Source organism: Podarcis liolepis (genome assembly GCF_965112155.1).
Source record: "Podarcis liolepis genome assembly, chromosome: 15".
NCBI lineage: Eukaryota > Metazoa > Chordata > Lepidosauria > Squamata > Lacertidae > Podarcis > Podarcis liolepis.
In genome coordinates, this window is record NC_139566.1 from 1015428 (window position 1) to 1043388 (window position 27961).

The following is a 27961-nucleotide window of genomic DNA, read 5'->3' on the forward strand; positions in this document are numbered from 1 at the left end:
GCCACCCCCTCCCTGATTCCGCCGCATCCCCCGGATGGAGCCAACGCTCTTTGAGCCTGTCCTCCTCCTTGCCCCACACTTTATTTTAAGGAGAAGGCGTTTAGCCACCCAGGGGGGTGGGTGCTGGTGGTTAGGGAAGAAGAGAAAAAGTAATGCAGTGTCCAAATGAGAATCTAGATAAAGCAATTACCTGATCGATACGAGCGAAATTGAGTAATCTAACAGATCAATAGTGCCATCCTCCTCTCCTCCTTTCTCCTCTCCACACCCTCCGCTGCCAGATGAGAGGGTTGCTCTTGCAAAGGGCTGCTTCAAAGAACATGACAGCTCTAGCAGGGTGTTTTTTTTGGGGGGGGAGACGGGAACTGAGGAGCAAGCACGCGGGGGGGACGGGACGTCCGCAGCAGATTCACCATGGAAGCGCCACAAAGCTTTACCTGCCTGAACTTCAGTCCGCAAACCTTTCCTCCTCCCCAGAACATCTGGTTAACACATCCTTTGTTCTCCAGTTCCACACACCACCAAGTATGCGGACTGTAAGCTCCTCAGGGGCAGAGACGTCTTGCTTATGGCTCTGGAACGGCAGCACTATGTCAGTAAGAGTCTGTGGGGAGATTCTGGGCACCTTCCAAGCCAAATCAGGCTGGATATTGCCTCCTGGCCGCACACGTTTTTGACAACGTGCAAGAGGTCTGGTGAATGCCCAAACACTGGCCCACTTTGTGTTTTAAGGGGGTTTTGGTTCATTTTAAGCTTTGTGCGCTTTTACCAGTTTGTTTTCATGCTTTACAAATTTGAAAGTTGCAAGCTGTGTGGTACCGACTTGCCCCTCCCTGATCTGTCTACGATTAAGGGTAACCTAGGAATGATGTTTGATACACGCACAGCTGAGCTCAACCTTCTTCTAGGAGCACTTTGAACCCGGATCAAAGCATTCCCAAGACAAAACCTGACAAAAATGACAATGTCGTGCGCTGGACTTGATTGCATTTCTACAGCCTCCCCTTCTCTTCCATCTTGTAAATTCAAGGTAGGATAGACTCAGAGCGCCTTACTCCTCTTGTTGCATCCTGGGCCTTCAAAGCACAGTCCTTGCAGAACAAAGGAAGTTTCCCCCTACAGTCAGCCTCATGCCAAGCCTTCCTCCTTCTCTCTCGTCTAGACCAGGCTTCCTCAACCCCGGCCCTCCAGATGCTTTTGGCCTACAACTCCCATGATCCCTAGCGAGCAGGACCAGCGGACAGGGATGATGGGAATTGTAGTCTCCAAACATCTGGAGGGCCGAGGTTGGGGAAGCCTGGTCTGGACTGGCCAGCAGCCACACTCCAGGGGTTCAGGCAGGGGACAGATGCCAATGGTGATTGAAACCGGAGCCTTCTGCATTCAAAGCAGGTGATCTACCACTAAGCTAAAAACCCAAGATTCTAGTCCTCAAGCTTCCGAATTAAGGGATGATTTAGGAGGAAATTAACAAGGTGCTTTATGGGTCAGCGACATCTATAGTGCCTAGCAGTGGTTCTGCGGGGATTCAGACCCAGGCACCAGGCCTCCATGCACTGAGCCATGGCTGTGGTGAGCAATGGGCGGAGTTGATGACAGACTAACTAAACCCAGTTGCACAGGCTGGTTCTCCATGGAGCTCAGCTTCCACCTCTTTCTCCTCTTCCCTGGATCTCGCCTCTGTCCCTACCAGGCTGCAAGAAAGCAAGAGACTCAAAGGACTCTGGGAGGCTTATTTAAAAGGTTTATTTAACTTTTTTAAATTTGAGGTAAAATACTTTTCATATCAACTTCCATAACAAAATACAGAGCTATCAGATACCCCTGGAAAAAATATGTATATTATACATATATTTCTATAACATTACATCATATATATAATATATATGCAAACTTTTTTTTTGAAGACTTTATAGAAAGTGGAACGTCTAAAAGGCACTGCACGAAAGCATGAGGACTACTTACATTTTTTTTCCTTAAAAAAAAAATTTTTTTTTTTTTACACACAATTTTAATCCTGCTTTACACAGACAAAATAAAAATACCTCAAGCGTTAGAGTTGCCGTTCGGATGTGTTTTACTCCCTGCTGACTCTCAAAGCATCATAAAGACAGGACCATGTCTCATGAAAAATGATTTAACAATAATAATAAATTTTAAAAAGTCGGTAAATACTTTGTCACTTTAACACTAAAAAAAAAAAATCAAAGTTGTTTCGTTTCTTTTAAAATAAATCTAATCAAAAATATTCCAAACCAAAGACATAGATCTCTTAAAAACCCATCAGGATCCGTAAGACGGGGGGAAAAAATGAGAGAAAAGTTACATTTCTTTAAAAAGCGAAAATAGTTATGGAATTAAAAGGGCAACCTAAGCAAATATAAACCTCCCTTGAAGGTTAGATAAAACCCCTTTCTACCTGTCTTCATGGGACAAGTGCAGACTTTATGCATCACCCATGACCTGACTGTCTGCATGTGTGTATGTAGGGTTTTGTGTGCGTGGAGGGGAACCCAAAGTTTGGGAAGGGGCGCCTTGCCCTAAAAATAGCAGTTCGGCAACAGCGCCCCACAGTGTCTGGGGGGCAGAGGTTGGGGTCCCCCCTTCCCAGCATGGGTGGGTCACAGGAAATGGCTTCTCAGTTGGCCAAAGCGAGGGCGGCGTCAGCAGCAGCGGGCACCACCTTCGCCACATGCGGGAAGGAAGGGAACCCAGGTGGATCTGGGCCTCCAAGTCCGGCTCCGTCCCAGGGCGAGGTCTCCTGGGGATTAGGCATCCCCTGACGCAGGAGTCCCGGGCGATGAGCCACGCACGCCGCCCCATGACCCAGGAGCGGCAAGACTCAACACGCCCGCTGCTCTCTTTCGGGGCGAGCCAGGAAATGGACCCGGACGTTAGGAGAGGCTGAGTCAGGCCCTTTGCCCGAGGTCAGTGTGTGTCTGTGTGTATGGGGTGGGGAGAAGTGGAGGTGCCCTCATTCACCCTCTCCGACCCCCCCCCCCGAAAAAGAACCACTCTCCTCCTCCTTCTGCCAGGCTTTTGGGCAGCCAGGTTGCAAGCTTCGCAGCTTCCTTGCTTCCTGACGTTCCCAAGGCCAGCAAAATCTAAACACTGTCCAAAAAAAAAAAAGGTATTTTAATTCTTGTTAAAGAAAGGTCAACACACTCTCGATTAGTCGCAATACAGGAGTTCAGCCGCCCACCGGCTTGAGTATTTGGCACTACGGGAGAGACGCTTCAAAGCATGTGGCTGTGGCCCCTGCAAAGCCACAGCGATGGCTCCCTGAGCCAGCTGAAGGTGGAAGGTATCCGCCCTCCCAACACACACAGCAGATCACTTCGCTTTGCCCCCCCCCCCGTGCCCTTCCGGTACCCTGAGCCCTTTCGCCACCATCCCTGAACAGGGCATCTCCGCTCTGCACTGCCATGGCTATCGGCGGGAAGGAGGCAGAGAAGAAAAAGGACAGCAAAGGTTAGGGTGTTTGTTTTTAAGACACGAATTCTCACTGAAGAAGTGCAAATGGGATTTCTCACGAGCAACCCCCCCCCCCATCAAGCCCCCAGCCCTGCCTGACGTGGCGCCTGGCACTTGGGTACAATAGACTGAAGGTTTGCATGTACTCATCTGAAGAAGAAGAGGAGGAGGAGGAAGAAAAGGCCGTCATGTTTCAGTCCCTGAGTTTTGAGCCCACCTCCGCCAAACCCTGCCTGTCTGGGGGAAAGCGCTGCAGCCCCCCCCCCCCCGCGCGCAACGTTCATAAGGCTGTTCATGCGCAGGATGTTGGGCAACACCAGAGGGAGGGGTGGGCTTGCGTGAAGCCCAGCAAGAGCCACACAGCTCTTGAGGGGGGCACAGCCCATGACACTGGGGTGAGAGCCTCCCCGTTCCCAAAACCTCCATCCCCAAAACAGTATTTGACTTGGTCATCCTTGCCAGTCTTGAAGTAAAACTGGTAGCCAACAGCTTCCCTGATGCCCTCCAGCCCAAAGAGAAGAGGCAGCAGCTTGAGATTGCTCATGGGGAGGGGGGACCGGACCGCACCAGGAATTCCCCGAACCTGATCCGTTGTAGGGGGGCAGTCACTGGCAAGGGGACATTCAAAGAGGCAAAGCGAGAGTTTGCACAGGGGTGAGCTTTGCGTTGGGGCCACGACTGCCCACAAACCCCAACAAGTGTGCAAGCAAGGAAGGGGATCCTCGCCTTCGCAGTGGCAGGAAAAAGAAGGGGCACTGGGAGACGCCGCTCTTGCAGGGAACTCGTCGTGAGCTCCCCATCTCTGCGGGGAGAGCTTTCTCCCTTTCCTTGGGCCGCCTTGGGAGAAGGGGGAAGAGGAGCAGCCGCAGGGGTGCCCTGCCCACCACCCGCCCCTGGGTTTTAGGACAGTGCCCACGGGCACCAGAAGACGGGCAACCTGACCCAGCCGGCCCGACTCTGCTGCTAACTCTCCAGCACTGCCGCCATGCTGCAACCGCAAGGAGGACCCAGGCCCGTCTTCACACCCTGAGCTACGTGCCCCCTCTCCGCAGAAAACAACACCCCCTGCCCCCCCCCAGCATAAGCCGTTTCCCAGCGCTTGTCTCCAAAGCAGGCAGTTAAGGCAAGACGGAAAAGGCCGGGGGAGCTTTCCCCTCCCAGCGCTCCCCCAAAAGAGGGAGGAAGAAAAGGATGCCCCGGATAAGTCAGTCTGTGAGAGCTCCCAGCCGCTTCTCAGCTCCGTCGCCCCCCAACGCCCCTCGCCCACAACCACCAAGGGAAATTAAAGAGGGGGGGGGTCTTCTTAAAGGCATTCAAGGTTTTCGTTTACAACCACATTCCTTGCACATCCCTGAAAAGGTTTTGCAATTGCTCGTCATGGCTTCTTCGATAATTTTTCAAAAAAAGTTTTTTAAAAAACGTGACCATTCGGTGTGTCCCCCTCCCTCCCCCCCCCCAGCGAAGTCCTAAAAGTAACACTTATGGTTGCCAAGCCCTCATTCCAGCCGGCCCAGGCTCTCCCCTGCCCCAGGGGGCAGCCGCCAGCTCGGCCAAGTCTCATTTCCCTCTCCTCTTCCTGCTATCTCCGCTTTTGAAAAAGGATCAAAGACAGTGCAACGTCCTGGTGGCTAAATAAAGCATTTTCCTAGCTTGATAACGAGACACATTTCCAGTTCTGAATGGCTAGGAAGTCCTCCGCCTGGTCCACCCGCCCCCCACCGCCCCCCACCTCCAGAGAAAAGAACTATGTACATTCAGACAGATTCTTGTAAAAGACCGTAAGGGGAGAGGGGGGCAGAATCCAAGAGAAGAGAGTCTTTTCACGTCAGTGGAAGCCCACCAGGAGGCAGGGCAGTGGCCCTAGACGGGGCCACAGGGCTGCAGACAAGGCAGGCCTTGACACAAACAGCCTCTTGCCTGCAATACACACACACACACACACCCTAGAATTCATAAAACCATTCTAGCCTTTTCCCTCGGTCCCCTTCCCTCCTGGCTAGGCAAATCTTGCTACAGTACGAAGCAGACACACACAAACGCCGCCACGGCCATGGGGCTTCTACAGTCCTAAGTATCCACGGCAGCTTTGGGGGCCAGGAAGATGTGTGGGGTGTCCAGGGCTCCCCAGTAGGGCTTCCTGCCCCCCTGCTCCTCTTTCAGACCCTCCGCCTGCCGGTCGTCGTTCCAGCGCCTCTTCAGGCGCAGTTTGGGGGGCATCACAGCAGCGGAGTCCTCCCTCTTCTCCGGGGCCCCCGGCGGCTCCCCCATCGTCTCTCGTGGGGGCTTCTCAACGGAGACGTCCTCTTGCTTGGGCTTCTTCTCGTCGGCCAGAAGGTCAGCCTGGGTGGGCGCTGGGGGCTGAGCCGCTGTAGCTGCTGCCGCTGCCGCCGGCCAGGAGGGGGCCACTGGCCGTGCAAAGAGGGTCTTCTCCCGCTGCTCCTGGGCGCTCTTGCAGGTGGGCGACTGGGTGGCTGAGCGGCAGCCTCCCTCTCGCCCCGGGGACTCCCTGCCCTCGGGCTCCTGGCGGTCCGGCAGGGGCTCCACCTTGATCTGGGGGGAGGACGGCGGAGGGGCGCCGGGCCTGCCGCCGCTCTCGGGCCGCTCGCGGTTCTTGCGTCCGGCAGGCGGGGGCTGCAGCTTGATGGGGAACTGGGCCGGGTCCTCCGGAGGCAGCTGGCAGGGGAAGGGCGGGATGAGAAGGCCCGGGTAGCGGGGGAAAGTCCGCGGGCTGAGGTGGTAGTTGAAGACGGAGCAGGCCTGGGAGTGGAGGTAGTGCTTCATCTCCTCAGGGTTGAAGGAGAAGCAGCTACCGCCCACCGCAAAGGGGCTCATGCCCGGCGAGGGGCTGTACGAGAAGAGGGTGGGGGTCAGCGACAGGGCCGGCGAGATGGGCATGTTCAAGACCCCTCCGCGCGCCTGCAGGGGGGAGACGGCGAAAGGGCTATGTGGGTCGGGGTACATCCCTGACCGTCCAAAGAGGGGCAGCACCAAGTCCGGCTTGCGCTTCTGGTGGCTGACCCCACCTGCGGAAGCGGCGGCAGCAGCAGCGGAATTGCGGGAAGCCAGCAGGTCCACTCCGTGGCGCCAGTCCGGAGAGCCTCCCTCCAGCTCCGGAGCTGGAGAAGACTTCTCGCCGCGGCCACTGTTGTTCAAGGTCTCCTGGGCGGACGAGGCGAGGGGCCGGCCGGAGAAGCGACTGGGCTGGGCATCCTCGGTGGGCGAGTGGCCGTCCAGTGGGGAGAACTGGAAGTGGGACGAGGCCGACGGGACAGGAGGGGCGCTTTGGGGGACGACACCTGAGGAAGAAGGAGACGGAGGGGCGTGAGGAATGGAGGCCTGTCTGAGCGTTACGAGGGGCAGGTGGGCTTCTGCAGGGGAGCAGCCCCAGGTCTCACAACCCCCCTCTCAAAGCTCCAGCCCACAGAAATTATCATCCTCATTATTATTTATTCAACTTCTTGCCTGCCCTTCACCATCAGGTTGCAGGGCAGGTGGCAACAGTTTAAGGTTCAATTATCCAAAACAGTTTAAAACAAATTACGGGAATAGGGTGGGACCTGGAAACAGAGGGAGGTATCTCCAGGGTCAAAGGCCCAGGGTGAAAAGGTGAGGCTGCAGCGTATGGCAGACACTGGACCAGGAAGGTGCCAAACGCACTTCTGTGGAAAGGGGGTGCCACAACTAGGGGGCTGCCAAGGAGAACCCAGCCACACCCCACACCTGAACACAGCCAAGAGCCCCCACTCTGCCAACTGTGATGCCCCAGAGGGTGTGCAGGGAGCCTGTTGCATGTTGGTGCTGATTTTTAATGCCCTAAACTGCCTCAGCCCAGTAGACCTGAAGGAGAATCTCCACCCCAATTGTTCAGCCCACTGAGGTCCAGCTCCAAGGGCCTTCTGGCGCTTCCCTCCCTGTGAGAAGTGAGGTTACAGGGAACCAGGCAGAGGGACTTCGTGGTGGTGGCACCCGCCCTGGGGAACACCCTCCCATCAGATGTCAAGGAAATAAGTAACTATCTGGCTTTTAGAAGACATCTGAAGGCAGCTCTGTTTTGGGAAGTTTTTAATGTTTGATGTTTTATTCTGTTTAATATTCTGTTGAGAGCCACCCAGAGTGGCTGGGAAAACCCAGCCAGATTGGGGGGGGGGGAGGGTGTTAATAAATAAATCATCCTCATCATCATTGTGTTGGACTAGGGCAGGGGTCTGCAACCCGCGGCTCCGGAGCCACATGTGGCTCTTTTACACCTTTGCCGCGGCTCCGGGGCGGATACTAGCGAGGGGAGGAGGCGCATTGTGCGCCCCGACACTCCCCACTGTGGCGGGCGCTGTACTGGCTGTGATGTCACATGGGGGCGGTGCATGCATTAGTCACGCACCGTCCCGACGTCACCTTCCCGCCCGCTGTCAGATCGCGGCTCCGGAGATATATTTGTTTTAAATGTCGCAATGGTTTTGCGGCTCCCAGGTTTTTTTTTCTTCGAAAACGGGTCCAAGTGGCTCTTTTTGTCTTAAAGGTTGCAGACCCCTGGACTAGGACTTGGGCGAGACCAGGGCTCGAATTCCCACTCAAGCCAGGAAAGCTCACCAGGTGTCCTTGAGAGCCAGTCTCTGCCTCTTGGCCTAACCGACCTCATAGGGTTGTTGTGGGGATTAAATGAGAAGAGGGGAGAACTATATATGCCACCTTGTGAGATAAAGAAAGCAGCAGCAGTGGTGGCAGCAACAACAACAGAAAAATCATCTTTGGCCAGGAATGGCTGGTGTGGCCTCCCGTTTCCCTGCGTAGGGGAAACCCTCAGGCACAAAGACCCCACACGCCACCTAGGCTGCCACTTCCCACAAGAAAGGAAGCGCCAATATCTGGGGCGAGGGCAAAGGAGGCAAGGGCCAAACAGGTTTGTTGCGTCAACCTCCCCACAGGGGAGAAGAAAGAAAACAAGCTGCAATCATACTGGGAGGCATTCCAGGACTCCAGCACCTTCCTTGCCTGCTCGGTGCCAGCCCCAGGCAGCCAGGAGGGAGGGAAGGGGGTGGGGGAGAGAGAGAGAGGCGAGTGCAGGGCGGACCCGAGAGGAAGAAGAAAGGGAACTGGAACAAGCAACATCAGGCAGCAACTGCCCAGACTTGTTCCTGCAGGAGCCCTAATGTTGTTCCAAGACAGCAGCTTCTTTCCTCCGCGGTAACAGAAACACAGAATTGTAGGGTTTGAAAACCACCAAGGGAGGAGAGTCCTCCCCCTTCTTCCAAGGGAGTCCGTTCTGCTGTCCAACAGCTATTTTGGAAAGTATGAGTTGGCGCTGGTTTGCCTTTCCGTGGGAAGTGGACGGAAGTTCTCCCCTGACCTCCATTGTCCCCGTATACCTTCCCCTGCTCTTGGGATGGACCCGCAATGGGTGGCCCCATGCTCAACGCCCTTCTTCTTACCTGTTGGCCGGATGTTGATGAAGGGGTAGTTGGGCATCACCAGCTTGTTGAAGTTGAACTTGTAGGTGAACCTCTTCCCTTTTGTCTTGTGGAGAATCCGCTTGTTATAGTAGTATCTGCCAAATAAAGTAAGGAAGGATATAAGGGCGCCAGCCAGCCGTGAGGAATGCTACGTCCAGACAGCTCAGTGGGGGAAGCACTGGGGTTGCCTGCAGAAGTCCCTGGGTTCAATCCCTGGAAGCCTCCCACATTCCTTTATTTGGAAACACAAGGACTGGAATCTGAGTTGAGATTCTGTAAGAAAGGGGCCGTAATTCAGTGGTGAGAACACCTGCTTTGGCTGCAGAAGGGTTCCATCCCTGGCATGGCCAGCTAGTGCTGGGAACGTCCCCGGCCTGAAACCCTGGAGAGCCGCTGGTGCCAGTCAGTGTCTACAATAACTGAGCTAGATGGACCAAGAGTCTCCCTTGGCATAAGACTGCAACACCTAGAACCCGCCTTTGTTTTTACAGGGAGGGTTGGAGCTCTTTAATGGAACATCTGCTTTGTACGCAGAAGATTCCTGGGCCCAGTCCCCACAGGGGTCTCCAGGCAGGGCAGAGGAACGTCCTCACAGACCACAGCCAGGCAAGCTGCTAATTCTGCCCATCCGTGTTGTCAATACTGGGTATGACAGAAGGCAGCTTCCGCTGTTCCTGAAAGAGGCGCCTGAAGGGAAGAACACAATGGGAGACGCGTTTCCTCCTGTCAACCTGTTGGGCCAGCCGTGCTGCTTTGTCTCCCCGGTGGCATTTGGAGGCTCCTGGAGGCGGCGAGGGCTGGGCTCTGCCTCTCCTCCTCCCTGGGATCAATGGCTGGGCCTGCATCCTCCGACCTGTTACTTCCTTCCTCTCCCAAAAGGTACAGGTTGCCGCCCTGTTTGCTGATCTCGGCCTCCGCTACTGAGGAGTTGAGCAGAGGGCAGAGCAGCAGCCAAGTCCGTGGGCTCCCCTCTGCTCAGCCACCACCTCCTGGGGACAGAAGCCAGAGGGAAGAGACAACCTGTTCACCACTTGGCGTGCGCCCTCAAGGCTTGGCGCTGGCTCAACAGCTCTGGCTGCCTTGTCAGGAGGAGGAGGGAGCGAGAGAGCCAGAAGAGGAGGGGGGCAAGGACAGGGAGCCTTGCAGAGGACCAAGAAGGGGCACCCCAGCAGCCCTAACAGAGGACTGCCTAGGACGCATCGTGGAAGCAGAGACCATGGCAGGAACCAGCCAGACTCCTGCACTAGATCTGCAAGGAGCCTGTCCCAACCACCCACCTCCTAGAGTCACAGAAACACAGAATTGTAGGGCTGGAAGGGCTCACCTCAGGGGTCATCTAGCCTAACTGGAATGCAGGAATCGCAACTAAAGGATCCCTGGCAGGTGGCCAGCTAACCTCTGCTTAAAAACCTCCAGAGGAGGAGAGTCCACCACCTTCCGTTCCACAGCGGAACAGCTCTCACTTTCAGAAAGTTCCTCCTGACGTTTAGTCAGAATGTCCTCTCTTGTCATTTGAATCTATGAATTGGGTCCTATCTCCTGGGTCAGCAGAAAACAAGCTGGTTCCATCTTTCATGTGACAGCCCTTCAGATATTTTGAGCATGGCTCTCGTGCCATCTCTTCTGCTGTCTGAACAAGCCTGTTACCCAGTTAGCCCTCTCAAGAACAGAGAGAGTCCAGAGGGGCTTCTCAGTCAAGGACTGCCCCCTCCCCAAACAGCCAAGATTGTAAGACCCTGAACCTTTCCGCTTAGAGAGACCCCTGAATGGTTGCTGCGAACGCTGATGGCTCTGTTCTCCTGCCTCTGAGTGACAGCTGCTGGAAACTTCAGGGCTTGTGAGCTTCACTTCAAGGCGTCTGACTGGCCACTGTGGGGGCAGGATGCTGGACTAAATGACCCCCCAGTACCTGAGCCAACCGTCAGGCTCTTCCGACGTTCTTATGACTTCACTGCAGTTTCTGCTTTGCAGGGGGTTCGGCCAGATGACTTTTGGGATGCCTTCCAAACCTGCAAGCCTGAAACTTTGTGTGCCACCCTAAACTGCACGCCAACGTTCAAGCCTCGCTTCCACAATGAGGGAACTGAATCCCAGGAAGCCAGCTGTGGCTGATCTAGGGATCCATTTTGTACCCTCCGCCCTCTGGACTTTCAAGAGCAGACACAGAACGGGATTGGGAAACTTCATGGAAGGATGACCGCACAATTCTCTGCCTTTGAAAGGACTCCTTATCGCTTGGAACGCAGGCCTAGGATTGCACCCGAAGCACTTCAGATTGCAGAACCCTGCAAACCACAGAGAGCAAGGATCCCATGTTGCCCTAGTTAGGAGCCAGAGAAGAGCCCAGCCTTCTGCCCTTGCAGAAATCTCCACCAGGGCCCATTTCAAACCTGGCAGGGAGGACGTTACTGACAAGACAAGGGCCAAGCTCCTCTTACTCAGGCCCTCAACTCCCACATTCCCTGCTACCCCTCACCTGAGGGCCCGGCTGAGCTTGTCGTAGTTCATCTGGGGCTTGCACTTCCTCCGGCCCCACAGCCGCGCCACCTCGTCGGGGTCCTTGATGACGAACTCCCCGTACTCCCCCTGCTGCCAGGCGATGACGTGCCGGAACTCCTCCTTCTGCAGAAGCTCCAGGATGAAGTGCCAGAGCTGGATCTGGCGGGAGCCCGGGCTGGACTCCGTCTTGTAGGCCCAGTCCGGGAAGTGGTAGCCTGCAGAGAAGGCCAAAGACAGAGGGAGCTTCAGGGGCAGAAGAGGAATGAGGGTCCCACCTGCCGAAGAGCCACTTTCTCTCCACGGAGAGAGCCTCTGCGGTGGTCACCTGGCTATTAAGACTATTGCTGCTTCTTTCATTATTATTATTACTGTTATTATTATGAGGTGCAAGATCCCAGGAGGAAGCATTGTGCAGTCCCTGGCCCTCACACCGTTTTGGCTTCTTTGACACGAGGGGTCAGGGACTTGTGAGGTCCTCTAGACCCTGCAGGGCTCCACCTCCTAGCAACCAATGGCGAGGAGGACGGTGGCAGTTGGGAGTCCAGTTCCTCCGTCCTGCTTCACATCATCAATAGTTCCAAGCGGCCTCAAGACTCGTGGACTAATATGGTCACCACTATGCAGCCAGAGCGCCTCTGCAGTGTCTTTCCATGCCCCCCCACAACTACCTTATCACTGTCCTGTCTAGAGAGCCCCCTAAGTCTAGCTGCAAGGCCAACAGCCTGATCAGTCCTGAAGCAATGGCATCTGCCAAGATAACATCTCAAGGAAGGAGAAAACAGGACAGTTTCTTCACAGACAAAGAAGGCGTCAAGCTTCTGGGAAGAGGTCCGGCCTCTGAATTCACAGAGCCCAAGGGTTTGATGGGTGGGATTCTTACCTCCTCCGCCCTCTGGCTTCTCCACAATGGGGCAGCCTGCCTTCATTTTTCTGCTCCTGCTGGATGTTCCAAGGGTAGGGGGGGAGGAGAGAGAGAGAGAGAGAGGATGATTACTTTCTAGGACTTATTAGCTGCTGAACTTTCTCAGCCCAGGAGAACCCCCATGCAGAATTCCATGGCTTTGTCACAAGCAGCCATCACAAGAGGGTTCCCTCATTGCCAACTCCTAACCACAAATAATCTTCATTGTCGCCAAATTCTAATTTTTGATCTTGCCCTTTACCCCCAAGAAAATGGCAAGCTAGCGACCAGCAAAGTTTTAGAGCCAAAAAGGGGGGGGGGGAATTCTCCTGAGTTGGGAGGGAGCTCAGTTAGGGTGCCAGCCTCCCACCCTTGACCAGCAACTATGGGGCAGGCCAGGGGTGTGTGGAACAACCCCAAGTCCCACTGGAAGAAGCAGAAATATCCACGTCCGATTCAGATTATTCCATATTGATGAAACCCCCATCAAGCTCAATCCACTGATGGGTGGCCTTCCGTGTCCCTGCGGGCTCCCTGCCCTGGAAGCAATACTCAGGCCAGTCTCTGAACGGCTTTCCCCAAGCAAGCTGTTTCCCAAAAATCCATCACTTGGGTGCACCCACATCAGGCAGGGGGGCTGCTCCATCCCTGCTCCTGGAACAGCCCCCCAAACCCAGCGACTGCCAAAGGGGCAAGTCAGGACAGAGGAGGCTCCTGAGCAGGGAGGGGAGTTTGCTGTGCAAGTTTGTGCCTGCCAAGGTTTCACCAGCACGGGGTCGGGAGTGGGGGCTCCGGTTGGAAGTAGGGCAAAGCCACAGGGGGAAGCAGGGAGGGCATCCCAGGAGCCCGACCCCGTGTTAGGAAAAGCCTTGCCAACCCCACTGGAAAGGCTGTGAACGCAGAGGCTGAACCCTTATCAGCAGACACGCACTGCACACACACACGCCTGCCCGGTTGCAGGGAAGCTGCTCTGTCTGGCAGCCTTCGCAGGATGGCTGGTGGGGGCCCACGAGCCTCTCCAGCCGGTCCTCCCCCAGAGACCTTTTCTTCCTGGCTTCCTCTCCCTCCACCACACCCGTGTTTGAACAGTGAAGTCACCGAGAGACTATTTTAAGCCAAGAGAACATCCCTCCCTACAGCCCAACAACTGGGATTTGAGAGGGGAAGATTTCTCCTTCCTTCTTCTGACTGAGCCGGCAAAAAACGATAAGGGGGGAGTCATAAAGGGATTACCTGCTCCCTGCGCTCTAACAATGCTCCAAAGCCTTCCCGCAGAGCGCCTGGCACTCCCTACAAGGGGGGGGGGACGGGCCCCACTCCCTGCGGAGGAACACCCTTCGCCTCCCAGCACTGGAAGGAAGAAGACAGCCTTGGCTCCAAAGATTTCCAGGGCAGAGGAAGGCAGGCAGCTGCCTCCAGAGCCCAGTTCCACCTCAAGGCAACCCTCTCTCCCAAGACACAGCCCAGAGTTAAGATTCACGCCCGGGTTCAAATTCCAAGGCGGCGGCTTCGGCTGGGTGCTGTCTTGTTACTTGACTGCGAGGGTGGCTGCGAGAATATAGCGCCTTCTTTGTCTCCTCCTCCTCCTCCTCCTCCACCCTGTGGCTGGATTTCCAGTGTCAGAAACTGGCATTCGGAAGCAGGCTACTCCTGAACTTGGAAGCTTTAGATCTCCTCTTCCTCCTCCTCCTTGAACCTGCCTAAGCTCCTCCCCAAACCCTTTCCCTACATTTTGGGGAAAGGGATTTCCTCACTGTAACTGTTTGGCGTCAATCAAGAACAACAAGAGCAGCAGCGACTGTAGTTCTCTCTCCAACCCCTCACTATAGAGCATCCCTCTTGCACCTTCGCTTTTTGCTCCTCAGGCACAAGTTTACACACCTAAACTATATATTGAGACCTGGTGCCGTGTAAACGAGGCAGCCCCTGGTTCAGATCTCGCCCCGGCTATGAGCAAACTAGGTGGTCTACCAGGAAAGCCACTCGCACACAGACAGCTACCCACCTCCCCACCTGCAATTTTTTGGGGGGGTGGGAAGCAAGAATGCAGATTTACCTTGCAGGGCCACTGTAAGGATTGCAAGCAGGTATTACGCAAAGCCCTCTGAACCCTTGGCGGTGCCACACGAGGCTGAAGTAATACCAAACGCCCCATACATGTGTTATAAATATGTGTGTGTGTGTAACGTGTAAGGGAACATTTCTCCCTCTTCACCCCCCCCTCTGAATGACACCTCCCTCTGTAATCTCAAAAGTCTTACAGTGGTACCTCGGGCTAAGTACTTAATTCATTCTGGAGGTCTGTTCTTAACCTGAAACTGTTCTTAACCTGAAGCACCACTTTAGCTAATGGGGCCTCTCGCTGCCGCTGCTGCAAGATTTCTGTCCTCATCCTGAAGCAAAGTTCTTAACCTGAAGCACTATTTCTGGGTTAGCAGAGTCTGTAACCCGAAGCGTCTGTAACCCGAGGTACCACTGTGTTTTAAACGACATGCTGATTTTCCCCGTTGAGCAAAGAGGAATATCAATGTTATATTTGCTGAGCGTGCCTCTCTGAGCCCCCGACCCCCTCCCCTCCAGCCCCCCGGGGACCCCTCCCCCCGCAGCCCGGCCAGGGAGGCCTGGCTGAAAGGCCCCGAGAGACGGCGGCCTCGACCCCTTCCCCGCCGAGAGAGGCGAGGCCCGAGACCCCCGGAAGCCCCTCTCGCCCCGGGACCCCCTCCCCTCCCCCACTCACCCCCTCCCCAAATCCCAGGCCGCCGCCCCCCCGCCTCTCACCTGAGCCGCCTCCGCCTCGGGGCTCCGTCCTTCCGCCTGGGCTGCTGCTGCTGCTCCTCTTCCTCCTCCTCCCTCCGCGCCCCGCTTTCCTCTCTCCTCTCCGCCCCCCCGTCTCCCTTCTTCCCTTCCTCCCTTCTTTCTCTCTCTCTCTCTCTCGCTTCCCCCCCTCCAAAGCCCCTCGCCCGCCCCCAGCCGACACACACCGGAAACGGAAACGCCTCGTCGGCCGCCCACTGGGCCCGGACTCCACCCGCGCGTCACTTCCGGCGGGGGGAGGATGCGCAGACCGGCGGACAGGAGGACGACGTCACTTCCTCCGGGAAGCCCAGCGGGAGGCGGCGGGTTGTTTTGCGTCACTTCCGGGGCCGGAAGGAGAAAAAGGGGAGACAGAAAGAGAGAGAGAACGAGCCCCTTAAAGAGAAACTGATGGGAACATAATTGTCATTATAATAATTATTTTTATAAGAATTATCTCTTATAATAATTATATTATATTATAATTATATTGTTATTATGTTATATTATATTATTTTTATAATTATCTCTATTATCACGGCTGTTAATAAGCTAAGATTTAGGTTATTATTATTATTATTATTGCTGCTGCTTTCATCTTGCTGTTGTTCTGAATAGTCCTATGATGATGCTGATTCCTCCTTTGCTAATCTCTATTATGGCCGTGTCATTATTTAATATTGTTGCTGTTACTGCCCTCCTGAATTTCTCCTGTGTCAGGCTGAGAGTGCAGCAATTCTGCTGCTCCTAAGGGGGAAAGGCCCAGAACTGACCCCCATAAGAGCAGAATCCCCTTGCGCCTGCCTCTCCCTTCGAGGCTCCAGACTGGGGGGTGGCGGGAGTTTTGTCCAGGTTTTGTGCTTTGGCTCAGCGCTGATCCCGTTCTGGTCGTCATATGTGCTTCTATGTTGGCTTTGCCTTGTAGCTGATTTGTGTCTGATGTCTGGTCGCCGCTGTCTTTAAGGACACAGTTGCCTGTGTAAATATAAATTATATTTATGCAAAAAAATGAAGAACCCTGCTGGATCAGGCCAAGGGAGGGCCGCCTAGCTCCCAACTACACCCCCCTCCCGCAGGAGGCTGTGATGCCCACCAATAAGGTTGGCTTCGAAAGGGAATCGGACAAATTCCTGGAGGAGGAGAGGACTACCGAGGGCTAGTAGCCTCCATCGTGAAGAGGCAGCCATGCTTCTGAATCCCAGTTTCTGGAAACCACAGGGAGGGAAGAGTGCTGCTCTTGTGTTCAAATCCTGCTTGCTGGTTTCCCATAATGGCCCCCCCCAGGGCTGCGATACGTTTTGACCCCCGAGGCGAACCACAAAATGGTGCCCCACCTGCCCCCATCAGGAAAGGGGAGGGGTGAGTGAATATCTATTTGGGATAGCTCAGAGTCAAGTGCTAAACAGGGCTGCCTTCAGATGTCTTCTAAAAGTCTGGTAGTTGTTTTTCTCTTTGACATCTGGTGGGAGGGCGTTCCCCAGGGCAGGTGCCACCACCGAGAAGGCCCTCTGCCTGGTTCCCTGTAACTTGGCTTCTCGCAGGGAGGGAACCGCCAGAAGCATCTGGACCTCAGTGTCCGGGCTGAATGATGGGGGTGGAGATGCTCCTTCTGATATACTGGACCGAAGCTGTTTAGGGCTTTAAAGGTCAACACCAACACTTGAATTGTGCTCAGAAACGTACTGGGAGCCAATGTTTCAGGACTGGTGTTATGTGGTCTTGGCGGCCGCTCCCAGTCCCCAGTCTAGCTGCCACATTCTGGATTAATTGCAGTTTCCGGGTCACCTTCAAAGGTAGCCCCACGTAGAGCGCATTGCAGTAGTCCAAGCAGGAGATAACCAGAGCGTGCACCACTCTGGCAAGACAGTCCAAGGAGTGTGCCGGAGCTTTTACCACCGTGGCAGCGGGTGATGCGCCCCTTGGAGGCCAGACCTGCTGCCCCGTGGATCCTGCTGCGCGAAGCGGTCACTTCACCTTGCCTCATGAGTGGGTCAGCCCTGCCCAGAGCTGTTGAATGACTATAGGAAACATACTGGGAGCGGTCATTGTGAGGTTTGGGGCAGGGTGTTGTCAGTACGCTGCTGACACCCTGTTCTGTTTCTCTATGACATCTGAATCATTCAGGAGAGGCTGTGACTGTTTTAAACAGGTGCCTGAGTGCTCTGGTGCACTGGACAAGGGCCAGCATACTTGACCCTGAATCCTGGTGTTATAGGAATTCTAAGGTCCCATATGGGATGCGGGCGGTGCTGTAGCTTAAACCACAGAGCCTAGGACTTGCCAGTCAGAAGGTCGAATCCCCGCGACAGGGTGAGCTCCTGTTGCTCGGTCCCTGTTCCTGCCAACCTAGCAGTTCGAAAGCACCTCAAAGTGCAAGTAGATAAATAGGTACCGCTCCGGCGGGAAGGTAAACGGTGTTTCCGTGCGCTGCTCTGGTTCGCCAGAAGCGGTTCAGTCATGCTGGCCACACGACTCGGAAGCTGTCCGCCGGCTCCCTCGGCCAATAAAGCGAGATGAGCGCCGCAACCCCAGAGTTGGCCACGACTGGACCTAATGGTCAGGGGTCCCTTTACCTTTAAGGTCTCATGTATATAAATCATATGTTCATGAATTTACAAGGCAAACACATAACGTAAGTATATAAACTGTGTGTCTGAAATAGTACAGGAGAGCAATCCTGAAACCATTTTGACCCTCCCAAATTGACCTCAAATGTTTCTCTGCAAGGAGGGAGGAAATGGGAAAAACCTCCCAATTGTCTCTTTGCTCACAAATCCTGTCTTGAGGGCGTATCTGTGTGTGAATAGGGTGAGCCTGTGACCTGGATTCAGGAACTTGCGTATTTACCATCACAAAAGAATGGCCAGGATGCCTTGGTAAAAGCAACCAGTGACCATTATCAGGTATGCTGGCAGACAGGTTTTCTGACTAGACCACCCCTTCAGCGATGTATGTATGATGTTTTGAGGGGTGGTCTTGAGCTATTTTCAAATGTCTATATAAGAGCTTGCACACTATAGTTCTAGGTTCCTCTCCTTCGTGGGGTGAGCGGGGAACCCTGTTGCAACAGTTTAATACAGATCAGGCTTGCTAGCTGCTTTGCTTCTCAATATTCTCTGGTTGGCCTCTGTTCTTTTCTCCTACCGATAGAAAACCTTGCATAAGGACTCTATATGGGCTCTTTGATACCCCATAAGGGATAAAGGAGCAGATTTTTTTCTTATAACACTGGTAGGATGGAGACTTTGTGGTTGAGAAGTTCCCAGGTCCTGGAGTTCAGGAGTTCCACAGTTCTGGACAGGGTTGCTGTGCCGAAGAAGAAGAAGAAGAAGAAGAGGAAGAAGAAGAAGAAGTAGAAGAATTTTTTATTTATATCCCACCCTCCCCAGCCAAAGCCAGGCTCAGAGCGGCTAACAACAATAAAAATAACACAGCATTCTAAAATCAATTCATTCTAAAATCAATTCAAAATCAAATTAATGGCAACCATTGGGCTAGAGTTCTGTGAGGATTGCCAAAGGAGGGGGTCAGACTGTGCCCTGGCCAAAGGCCTGGTGGAACAGCTCCGTCTTGCAGGCCCTGTGGAAAGATGTCAAGTCCCGCAGGGCCCTGGTCTCTTGGGACAGAGCGTTCCACCAGATCGGGGCCACGGCCGAAAAAGCCCTGGCTCTGGACCTCCAAGATGTTTTTGTTTGAAGACCGTAAGGTCCTCCGTGGGACATCCCAGGAGAGGTGGTCCCGTAGGTACGAGGGTCCTAGGCCATATAGGGCTTTGAAGGTCAAAACCAGCACCTTAAACCTGATCCTGTGCTCCACTGGGAGCCAGTGCAGCTGGTATAGCACCGTGTGAATGTGATCCTGCAGTGAGGACCCCGTAAGGAGTCTCACTGCAGCATTCTGCACCCGCTGGAGTTTCTGGGTCAGTTTCAAGGGCAGCCCCACCTAGAGTGAGTTACAATAATCAAGCCTGGAGGTGACTGTCGCGTGGATCACAGTGGCTAGGTCAGGGAGAGAAAGGCAAGGGACCAACTGCTTGATGCGGTGGAGATGGAAAAAGGGGATGAAGGGACAGTTGTGTAGTTTAAAGGGGTGCTCCTAGATTCACCTGTGTCCCTGAAGGCTCAACTGACTTCTGTGGGGAGGGGGAGCACCCTATTGCCAGTGGGACCCCCCTCCCAGGTGAGGCAGGGAGGGCCAACGATCTGGAATGGCTTTAAAAGAGGATTAAACAAATGCATGGAGGTGGAGAAGGCTTTGCCCAAGGGCTGCGCGTATTCTCAGCTGCACACAGACAAACACACAGTTCCCGCAGGAGTGGTGTCCAAACTCTTTTCAAAGAGGGCCAGATTTGATGAAGCGAAGGGCCGTGAGGGCCGGCCAAAATTGTTTACCTTTTTTGAAGTTTGTTGAGCTTTCTTATGATTTTACCCCAAACTACTTGAGCTTAAAAAGGGACGCAGGTGGCCCTGTGGGTTAAACCACTGAGCCTAGGGCTTGCTGATCAGATGGTTGGCAGTTCGAATCCCCACGACAGGGTGAGCTCCTGTTGCTTGGTCCCTGCTCCTGCCAACCTAGCAGTTCAAAAGCACCTCAAAGTGCAAGTAGATAAATAGGTACCACTCTGGCGGGAAGGTAAACGGCGTTTCCGTGCGCTGCTCTGGTTCACTAGAAGTGGCTTAGTCCTGCTGGCCACATGACCTGGAAGCTGAACGCCGGCTCCCTCAGCCAACAAAGCAAGATGAGCGCCACAACCCCAGAGTCGGCCACGACTGGACCTAAGGGTCAGGGGTCCCTTTACCTTTACCTTTAGTTGAGCTTAAGTTGTTGAGGGGTTTTTTTTAGGATTTTACTCCAGGAAATAAACTGCCACAGGGGCCAGATTCAACCAACTGGCGGGCCAATTGAGAGTAAGTTCTCTTGAGGCCAGTGGGAGTCACTTCCGACTAAAAGCACGCCTGGGATGGAGCAATTAGGGTTGGATGGCAATTTGTGCTTGAGGTGGCAGCGCCTCGCTGTGGCAAAGAGAGGAAACGGCAGGCTGTGATGTCCAGGAACCTTGATAATCAAGAGAAACTTTTCTGTCTGCCTTGAAAACATCCAGTGCTATTTTTCTAGACAAAGAGGTGCCAGAACTCACCATAAATTCCCCCCTTGGTCTCTTATAATGGCAATGGCGCCCACCTGAGAGGTGCTGGAGCTGAGCTCTGGCAAATTCTGGCTGGGGGCGGGAAAACCCTGAAAACACCCTACCTTGGCTTTTGGATATTTGGGTATGATATCTTGATGAGGACCATAAAATAGATGTGAGTGAACATATTGTGACAAGTCCTTCTTACTTGAGGAACCAGCTTTTTTGAATATTTTTTATTAAGAATTTCAACATAACAGACTCTCTGGTTTTTCAGCGCATATGATTCTCTGCATGTTATAAAATTGTAAGGATCCTTAATTTATCTAAATTACCAATAAAAAGTTTGTGTATGTTTATTCAAACCCTGCCAAGGAGTCCAGTTCATTTTGTTGTTTCTTAAAATACTTTGTAAAAGGTTCCCATTCTTCTTTAAAGTCACAGTTGTTCTTGTCACGCAGTTTATGTGTCAACTTCGCCAATTCCGCATAGTCCATCAGTTTCTCTTGCCACAGTCCTTTAGTCGGGATTTCCTCATTCTTCCATCCTTGTGCTATTAAGACTCTTGCCGCCGTTGTCGCATACATGAAAATGTTTTTTAGTTTCCTTGGCAGGTCTTTTCCCACAAACCCTAACAAGAAAGCTTCAGGCTTTTTTTTACAAATGTTAATTGGAACATTTTCTCCAACTCATTGTATATCATTTCCCAGAATTTTTAAATTTTACTACAGTCCCACCCCATATGGCACTGTGTGGTGGGTTCAAGCTGCAGTTTCTGTGGCCCACGATTGACCAGGCGGTGACCTCACAACTGGCCACAGATTCTGGCACTCTCGGTTCCCCGGAGATCCACGAGGATTCCAGGATGATTTCCTCAGCTCTCCTCCTCCGTTGCGCGATGAAGTGCTGGTTCTCCTGCAACCACCGCTGCCGCAGGTAAAGCCCAGGAGAAGCATCAGGAATGGTCCTCAAGCCGAGGTGTTGCTGTGGTTCGTTCTCTGGGTTCATTCTGGTTCCCAGCTCAGCTTGTGTGCTTTTGCACACTTTTGCTTCAGGTCCAGTGTACCTGAAGGAGCGTCTCCACCTCCATCGTTCTGCCCGGACACTGAGGTCCAGCTCCGAGGGCCTTCTGGCAGTTGCCTCCCTGCGAGAAGTGAGGTTACAGGGAACCAGGCAGAGGGCCTTCTCGGTGGTGGCGCCCGCCCTGTGGAATGCCTTCCCATCAGATGTCAAAGGCATAAACAATTATCTGACTTTTAGAAGATATCTGAAGACAGCCCTGTTTAGGGAAGCTTTTAATGTTTAATAGACTATTGTATTTTAATATTGCATTGGAAGCCACCCATAGTGGCTGGGGAAACCCAGCCAGGTGGGTGGGGTATAAATAATAAAATGTTATTATTATTATTATTATTATTATTATTATTATTACACCAGTGCAAACCTCTGGCTTTGGGGGTGGTGGGATCAGTGTGGCCCTCCAGACCTCTCCCTGAGCTACACGCCTCACCAGCCCTGCTTTGCACCCTGTCTGGGAATGCGCCTGATCCTGCCTTTTGCTTGCCTGGATGGAAAAGAGGTTTTTGTGTGTCTAGAAACCCGCCTAATGCACAAAGGTAAAAGTGAATGCTGGTTACTCCGCCCACTTCTACCCCGGCCCTCCACCAGCATGCGGCCCTCAGAAGGGAGTCCAGAAAGGAATGCAGCCCTCAGGCTGGATGAAGCTTCCTGCAATTCATTATTGTGTCTCAAAACTGTAAAGTCGGAAGAGACCTCCAGCGGTCATCTAGTCCAACCCGCAGCAATGCGGGAAGCACAGGAGTCCCAACCTCTGCTTAAAAGCCTCCAATAAGTCCATTCTAACACAGTTTTAATCCTGTTGGGAGTTTGCTTTTTAACAATTGCATTTCATACATTTTCAGCTTCTTGTATTTTGTCTGTTGTGTAAGGTGTCTTGAGTCCCTGTCTGGGGAAAAGGCAGGAGATGAATAAATATAATAATAATAATAATAATAATAATAATAATAATAATAATAGCCCTGTTCCCACTCGGATGCTAACCCTAACCCTGCAGGGGAGGCCCCTGCTTCTGAGCCTGCCTTGGCAACCCCCCACATGACCCAACTGTGGGTCGGCTAGTTGACTGGGATCCTTTCTGAAGGGCCTGTCTGATCCGCCTCCTTTTCCTCTTCCAGATCCCGCTACGAGGAAGACCGCAGGTGAGGAGGCGGGCGTCTCTGGGACCCTCGACTCGGGACCCTTGGGCTCTGTTGGGCCCAGGATGGGAGGGGGAAGGCGAGAGAGACCGTGCAGTTGGGGCTGCATTCGGGGCTTTGAAAAGCCCTTGGCCCCCTTCCCCGGGATTCAGTGGCTCTCTTGGAGGGGGGGGGACGGGACCCACACATCAAGGCAATAAATAAACGAACGAATGAAACAAAATTGCGGTGCGAATATTCGCTGCCCTGAAGACTCCAGCTCTTCCTCCCAGGCTGTCGGAAATCAGGGAGGAGGGGAAGCGAGAGAAGGGGAAGCAGGAAGGTGGGCCAAAGGAGGCGGCTGTCGGAGAAGGTGAGGAGCGGGTCTGGGGTGGGTGGGGGCTCCAAAGCCCCCCAAGGGTTTGCTCTCCAGAGAACTGCCTGCCCTGGATTGGGGCACCTGGGCAAGGCTTCCTGTGGGAGTCAGGCTGGGCACTGGCACAGACCCCAGGAGAGAGGAGCCTGGCGGACGAGGTGGCAGACAGGTGGGTGGGATGGAGGCTCACCTGCAAACACAGGTGGTGCTTTATTTCCTTGGATCTCCATTGGGGGTGATGGCCCAGGAGAACCTCCTTCTCCCTTACTGCTGTAATAAACCAAAATCTGCCCTTATTCCCTTAAGGGGGACACAAGAGCCCTTATAGAGTCCTTTGCAGGTTCTCCATTGGTCAGAGAAAATGACAGAGGCCAAGCAGAGAATATTGAGAAGCAAAGCAGCTCGTAAGCCTGATCTTTATTGATCTGTTGCAACAGGGTGCACCCTGCCCCCACAGGAGGAGGGAGGGACCCAGAACCAAGGTGTGCCCACCCTTATATAGACATTTTAAATTGCCCGCCTTGGAGTCCAAGACCACTCCCCGACACATCATACCTACATCACAGAAAAGGTGGTCTACAACAGAAATCTGAGTGCGTTGTTTACCTCCTGTCTGGCAGGTGACCTGTTAATGCTCACTTGATTGGATACCCTGGGGAGCCTGGCCAGTCTTTTGTAATGATAACTACTTAGTTCCTGAGCCAGGTCACAGGCTCACTCTATTCATACACAGACATACCCTTAAGACAGGATTTGTGAAGGAAAAGACAATGGGGAGGCTTTTCCATTTTCCTTTGACCTTGCAGAGAAAACATTTGGTCAGTTTGAGAGCCAAAATGGTTTCAGGGCGGTCTTCCTGTGCTGCTCCAGACATGTGGTCCCCATATCTATGTACGTGCTTGGTTGGTACATTTATGGACATTTATTATATATATATAAGACCTTAAATTTTTTATTTCACTGCATACCCCCCCCCCAGCACTTCTCCGATGAAAATAGGGACGTCCTCAGGAAAAGCGAGACATTCCAGGATCAAATGAGAAACTGGGGCAGCTTCTGTAAATCCGGGACTGTCCCTAGAAAATAGGGAGACTTGGAGGGTCTGTTGTTTTCTTTTCCAGGCTGTCCTCCACGGCGGGCGCCCAGAGCTGAGCCCCAGCCAGACGGGGCAGTTGAGGATGGTAAGCCCAGAGAGAGGGGGGGTGGGTGGACAGAGGGGGGTCAGGGGCAGCCGGCCACCCTTCGCTTCCTGGCCTGCCGGGTTTCTCTTTTAGGTGACGATCCGGAAAGCCCTGCCAAGGCCCCCCAGCCCATGGGGACCCTGCCCTCCAAGGAAATACCCGCAGAAGCCCACCCACCCTCTTCCCAACCTACTCCGAGTTTCCCCATTCCCCACCATGAGATTCTGGGCTTCATTCAAGAGCTGGGGGCAGCACAGGAGCGCCAGTCTCGCCACCGCCGGGAGCGTAAGTAGGGGAGGGTGGGGCGCTTCCCCTCCGTCCCCCCCACAAGATCCCTGTGCCTTCCTCCTCCTCTGGGAGAAGGGTCTGCTCCAGCTTCCTGAGTATCTCTGCTTCCGTTTCAATAATAATAATAATAATAATAATAATAATAATAATAATAATAATTTATTTGTACCCCACCCATCTGGCTCCCAACAGAATATTAAAAACATAAAAAACCATAAACATTAAAGGCAGATGTCTTCTAAAAGTAGGATAGTTGCTTATTTCCTTGACATCTGCTGGGAGGGCGTTCCACAGGGCAGGAGCCACCACCAAGAAGGCCCTCTGCCTGGTTCCCTGTAACCTCACTTCTCGCAGGGAGGAAATTGCCAGAAGGCTCTCGGATCTGGACCTCAGTGTCCAGGCCGAACGATGGGGGGAGACAGTACTGGGAGCCAGTGTAGATCTTTCAGGACTGGTGTTATGTGGTCCTGGCGGCCACTCCCAGTCACCAGTCTAGCTGCCGCGTTCTGGATTAGTTGTAGTTTCTGGGTCACCTTCAAAGGTAGCCCCACGTAGGGCGCATTGCAGTAGCCCAAGCAAGAGATAACTAGAGCATGCAAGATGCTAGTCCTTAAGGAAGCTGCAAAGATCTGGGGTGTGTGGGGGTTTTTTTGGCGGGGGGGGGGGAGACAACAGCTGCCAAAACCTCAGGAGCCACAGAGGGGCAATGGATGAATGTTTTGGGGGCTTCGGTGCCCTGCCTTGCCCCTCCCGGGGTCAAGTGAGACTAGAGCAACTCACACAGAGGCTGGGTGGCCAATTGTCAGGGACTGTTTTGCTGTGATCCTTGCATTGCAGACGGTGGGTTTACATGACCCACTGGGGTCCCTTCCAATTCTATAAAAATAGCAAAAGGGTTTTTTTTTTGGCTTAGGGCCCTCGTATTTACAGGACCGCCTCTCCTGGTCTGCTCTGCAGAGGACCATAAGGTCCATGAATAACCGTAGTTTAGAGCAGTGTTTCCCAACCTTTTTTGGGCAAAGGCACACTTGTTTCATGAAAAAAATCTCGAGGCACACCACCATTACAGCCCCGTGACGTCAGCGTGCAGCGTCACGCCGGGAGGGCAAATTACATAATCACCTCCTTGAGGGCTGGCTCATCTTCTCCGAAGGCAGAACCCCATTAATTAACAGCACAGACTCACACCATAGCCAAGGCGAGGGGGGAAAACCTCAGTCATGCACAGTCATGCACATGTGGGGGCTAAATGAGGACAAAGACCGGGCAGAGAGCAGGGTTCAAATCACCCCACCTGGCCAGGACAATCCCTGGGTGCTCCCTTGGGCCACTCGCCTGACCCACCTCGCAGGGCTGTTGTTGCGAGGATAACACGGGGAGAACCACGCGCGCCCCCGGGAGCTCCTTGGAGGAGAAAGCGGGCGATGAATGCAATGCACGAAATATATGAGAGGCGACCAGGTTTTGCAGGTGAGGGGCCCCCGCCAGCCTCCGCTTCCAACACCCGGCGCAACGACGCCAAAGTTTCCCCCCGGGCTCGGCTCGGGGAGCAGCGCTGCTCCCCCCGGCTCCCCTTCGCCCTCCCGGCTCTCTCTGCCGCCCACTGGGGACCCCCCTCACCTGCCAAGTCCGGAGCGCCGGTGGAAGTTGCATGCATGCATGCAGGGCGCCGCGTTGCCATTGCATTGCACTGCACTCCATGCAACGCCTGCACGCATGCATTGCCTTGCACGCCCGCCAAGGGGTCTCCCCGCGGTCCGATGCGTCCCCTCCGGCGCGGATGCAGCATTGCAAAAATTAAAAAACCCCGACGCAGCCTTCCCTGGGGGGCAGCCTCCGCCTCCGCCGCTCCGCCTCCGCGGGGATCCCCGGGCTCCATCCTGCCGCCCGATCTCCGTGGGGGCGCAGGCAGGCTGCGCGGGGTCTGCGCGGAAGAGCCCCTGCCCGCCCGGCCGCCGTCGCTGCGCTCATTCCATGGCCGGGAGAAGAGCGCTTCAAACAAAACGCCCAGCCCACCAGGCCACGCTGGGAAACGTAGTTCGCGCACCCCGCGCAGGCGCGGAGCCCAAGGGCGAGGGGACTATGGATCCTGGCAGCCCCCGCGCCGGGGACGGAGGGGGAGAGGCCGGGTGCAGGGATGGAGAGACGGGTGGGCGAGCGAGTGAGTGAGTGGCAGCCGCCAAGCCTTGGCCGAGAGCCAGGAAGGGCCTCCCCGGAGGAGGAGGAGGAGGGAGGCGCAGCGCGGGAGGGAGGAAGGGAACCCCAGGGGTCATCTAGTGACAGCGCCCCAATCGAAAATTTGACTTAAAAATAAAATAAAAATCTTTCGAATTTTTTAATTTTTCCCGCGGCACACCAGGCAACATCTCGCGGTGTGCCGCGGAACAGTGGTTGGGAAACACTGGTTTAGAGGTCCTGGGCCCTAAGGAAGTCAGACTATCCTCCCCCAGGGCCAGGGCCTTCTCAGTGGTGGCTCCGACCTGGTGGAATGCTCTGTCCCAGGAGACCAGGACCCTGCAGGATTTAACCTCCTTCCGCAGGGCCTGTAAGACAGAGCTATTCCGCCTGGCCTTTAATCTGAATTCAGCCTGATCTTTTATTTCCCTTCCTTCCCTCCCCCTCCCCTTTTATGAAGATTACCCGCTCTGAGACCCCACAGCTAATTCTCCCCTGGTCTCCTCGCTGGCCCAAGTAGGACCAATTCAGCCAGCTAGCCCTGGCGATTATCTAATTGATTTTTGATTTTTGAATTTTATTGTTATTCATCATTTTCATGCTGTATTTTATGCTGCTTTTATAATTGTTTTAAATATGTTTAGCCGCCCTGAGCCCAGTTTTTGAACCGGGAAGGGCAGGGTATAAATAAAAATTTATTAGTATTATTTATTAATTTTAAAAATCCATCTTGCTTTTTGCAAAATGATGCAAGCCTTCCCCCCCCCCGCCAATGTCCCTCCTGTTCTGTTTGCAGCAAGCGGGGGGGCTGGATCTGCCCCTCCCTGAACGCCGCTCCTCTCCCCGCAGGGAAAAAGGACCTCCGCAGCTGCCACGACTGCCTGAAGTCCGTCAAGACCTTGAAGGAGAACCTGCAGGAGGTCCAGGGGCGGCTCTGGAAGGTGGAAGCCAAGCTGGGCATCCGCGTGCCCCCCCACGAGCTGGAGCTGGAGGAGGACGAGAAGGAGCCCCCCAAGGAAGGAGGAGGGGAGGGCGAGGAGAGCCCCCCGGCCTGGGCGCCCCTCCCGGTGCCCCCCCAGCCTGGAGATGGGGCAGAGGGCAGCTGGTGAAGATGCCAAGCCAGAGACGGAAGCAGGCGGACCCAGCCCACCGTTCCAGCGGCCGGGGGGGGGGGCGGCTTCCTGAAAACAAAAGAAAGGCCTTTATTTTTTCATTTAATAAATATATACCTTGAATAAACTTCCCACGGTCAGTTTGCAGACAACCCCCCCAAAAAAGGTGAAATGCCATGTGAGCAATCAATCGATACACTGGTTGGGTAGCCGCTTCTCAGGCGGCGATACCTGCATTGCGCGGGGTCAGACTAGATGGCCCTTGGGGGTCCCTTCTGACAATCCTGCGGCTCTAAGCAGCCTTAACCTTGCTCTAGCCCCAGAGCCACGTGGGGTGAGCCTCCAGGGGCCATGTGCCAGAACGGCGGGAGGGAGTCTCTGCGGATGGAAGG

General features: G+C 54.1%; 2 protein-coding genes across 4 annotated transcripts; one reads left to right on the top strand and one right to left on the bottom strand.

The window, feature by feature from the left end:
- Positions 1-1730: 1730 nt before the first annotated feature.
- ETV3 (ETS variant transcription factor 3) lies at positions 1731-15291 on the bottom strand. Of its 3 annotated transcripts, none has more exons than XM_083477184.1 (5): positions 15100-15291; positions 12301-12356; positions 11398-11635; positions 8901-9016; positions 1731-6770 (listed from the first exon to the last, which is right to left on the bottom strand). In XM_083477184.1, exons 2-5 carry the CDS (start codon positions 12344-12346, stop codon positions 5542-5544), a joined length of 1629 nt encoding a protein of 542 aa, XP_083333310.1. In that variant the 5' UTR covers positions 12347-12356; positions 15100-15291; the 3' UTR covers positions 1731-5541. The 3 variants fall into 3 exon arrangements, with proteins under 3 accessions (XP_083333310.1, XP_083333311.1, XP_083333309.1); XM_083477185.1 differs by having other exon boundaries at positions 12301-12359; XM_083477183.1 differs by lacking the exon at positions 15100-15291 and adding an exon at positions 13555-13911 and having other exon boundaries at positions 12301-12359.
- A 5227-nt stretch (positions 15292-20518) lies between these two features.
- LOC310694271 (uncharacterized protein) lies at positions 20519-27696 on the top strand. Its single transcript, XM_083477367.1, has 6 exons — positions 20519-21178; positions 22438-22461; positions 22731-22810; positions 23935-23994; positions 24088-24279; positions 27307-27696. Exons 1-6 carry the CDS (start codon positions 20985-20987, stop codon positions 27564-27566), a joined length of 810 nt encoding a protein of 269 aa, XP_083333493.1. The 5' UTR covers positions 20519-20984; the 3' UTR covers positions 27567-27696.
- Positions 27697-27961: the final 265 nt, after the last annotated feature.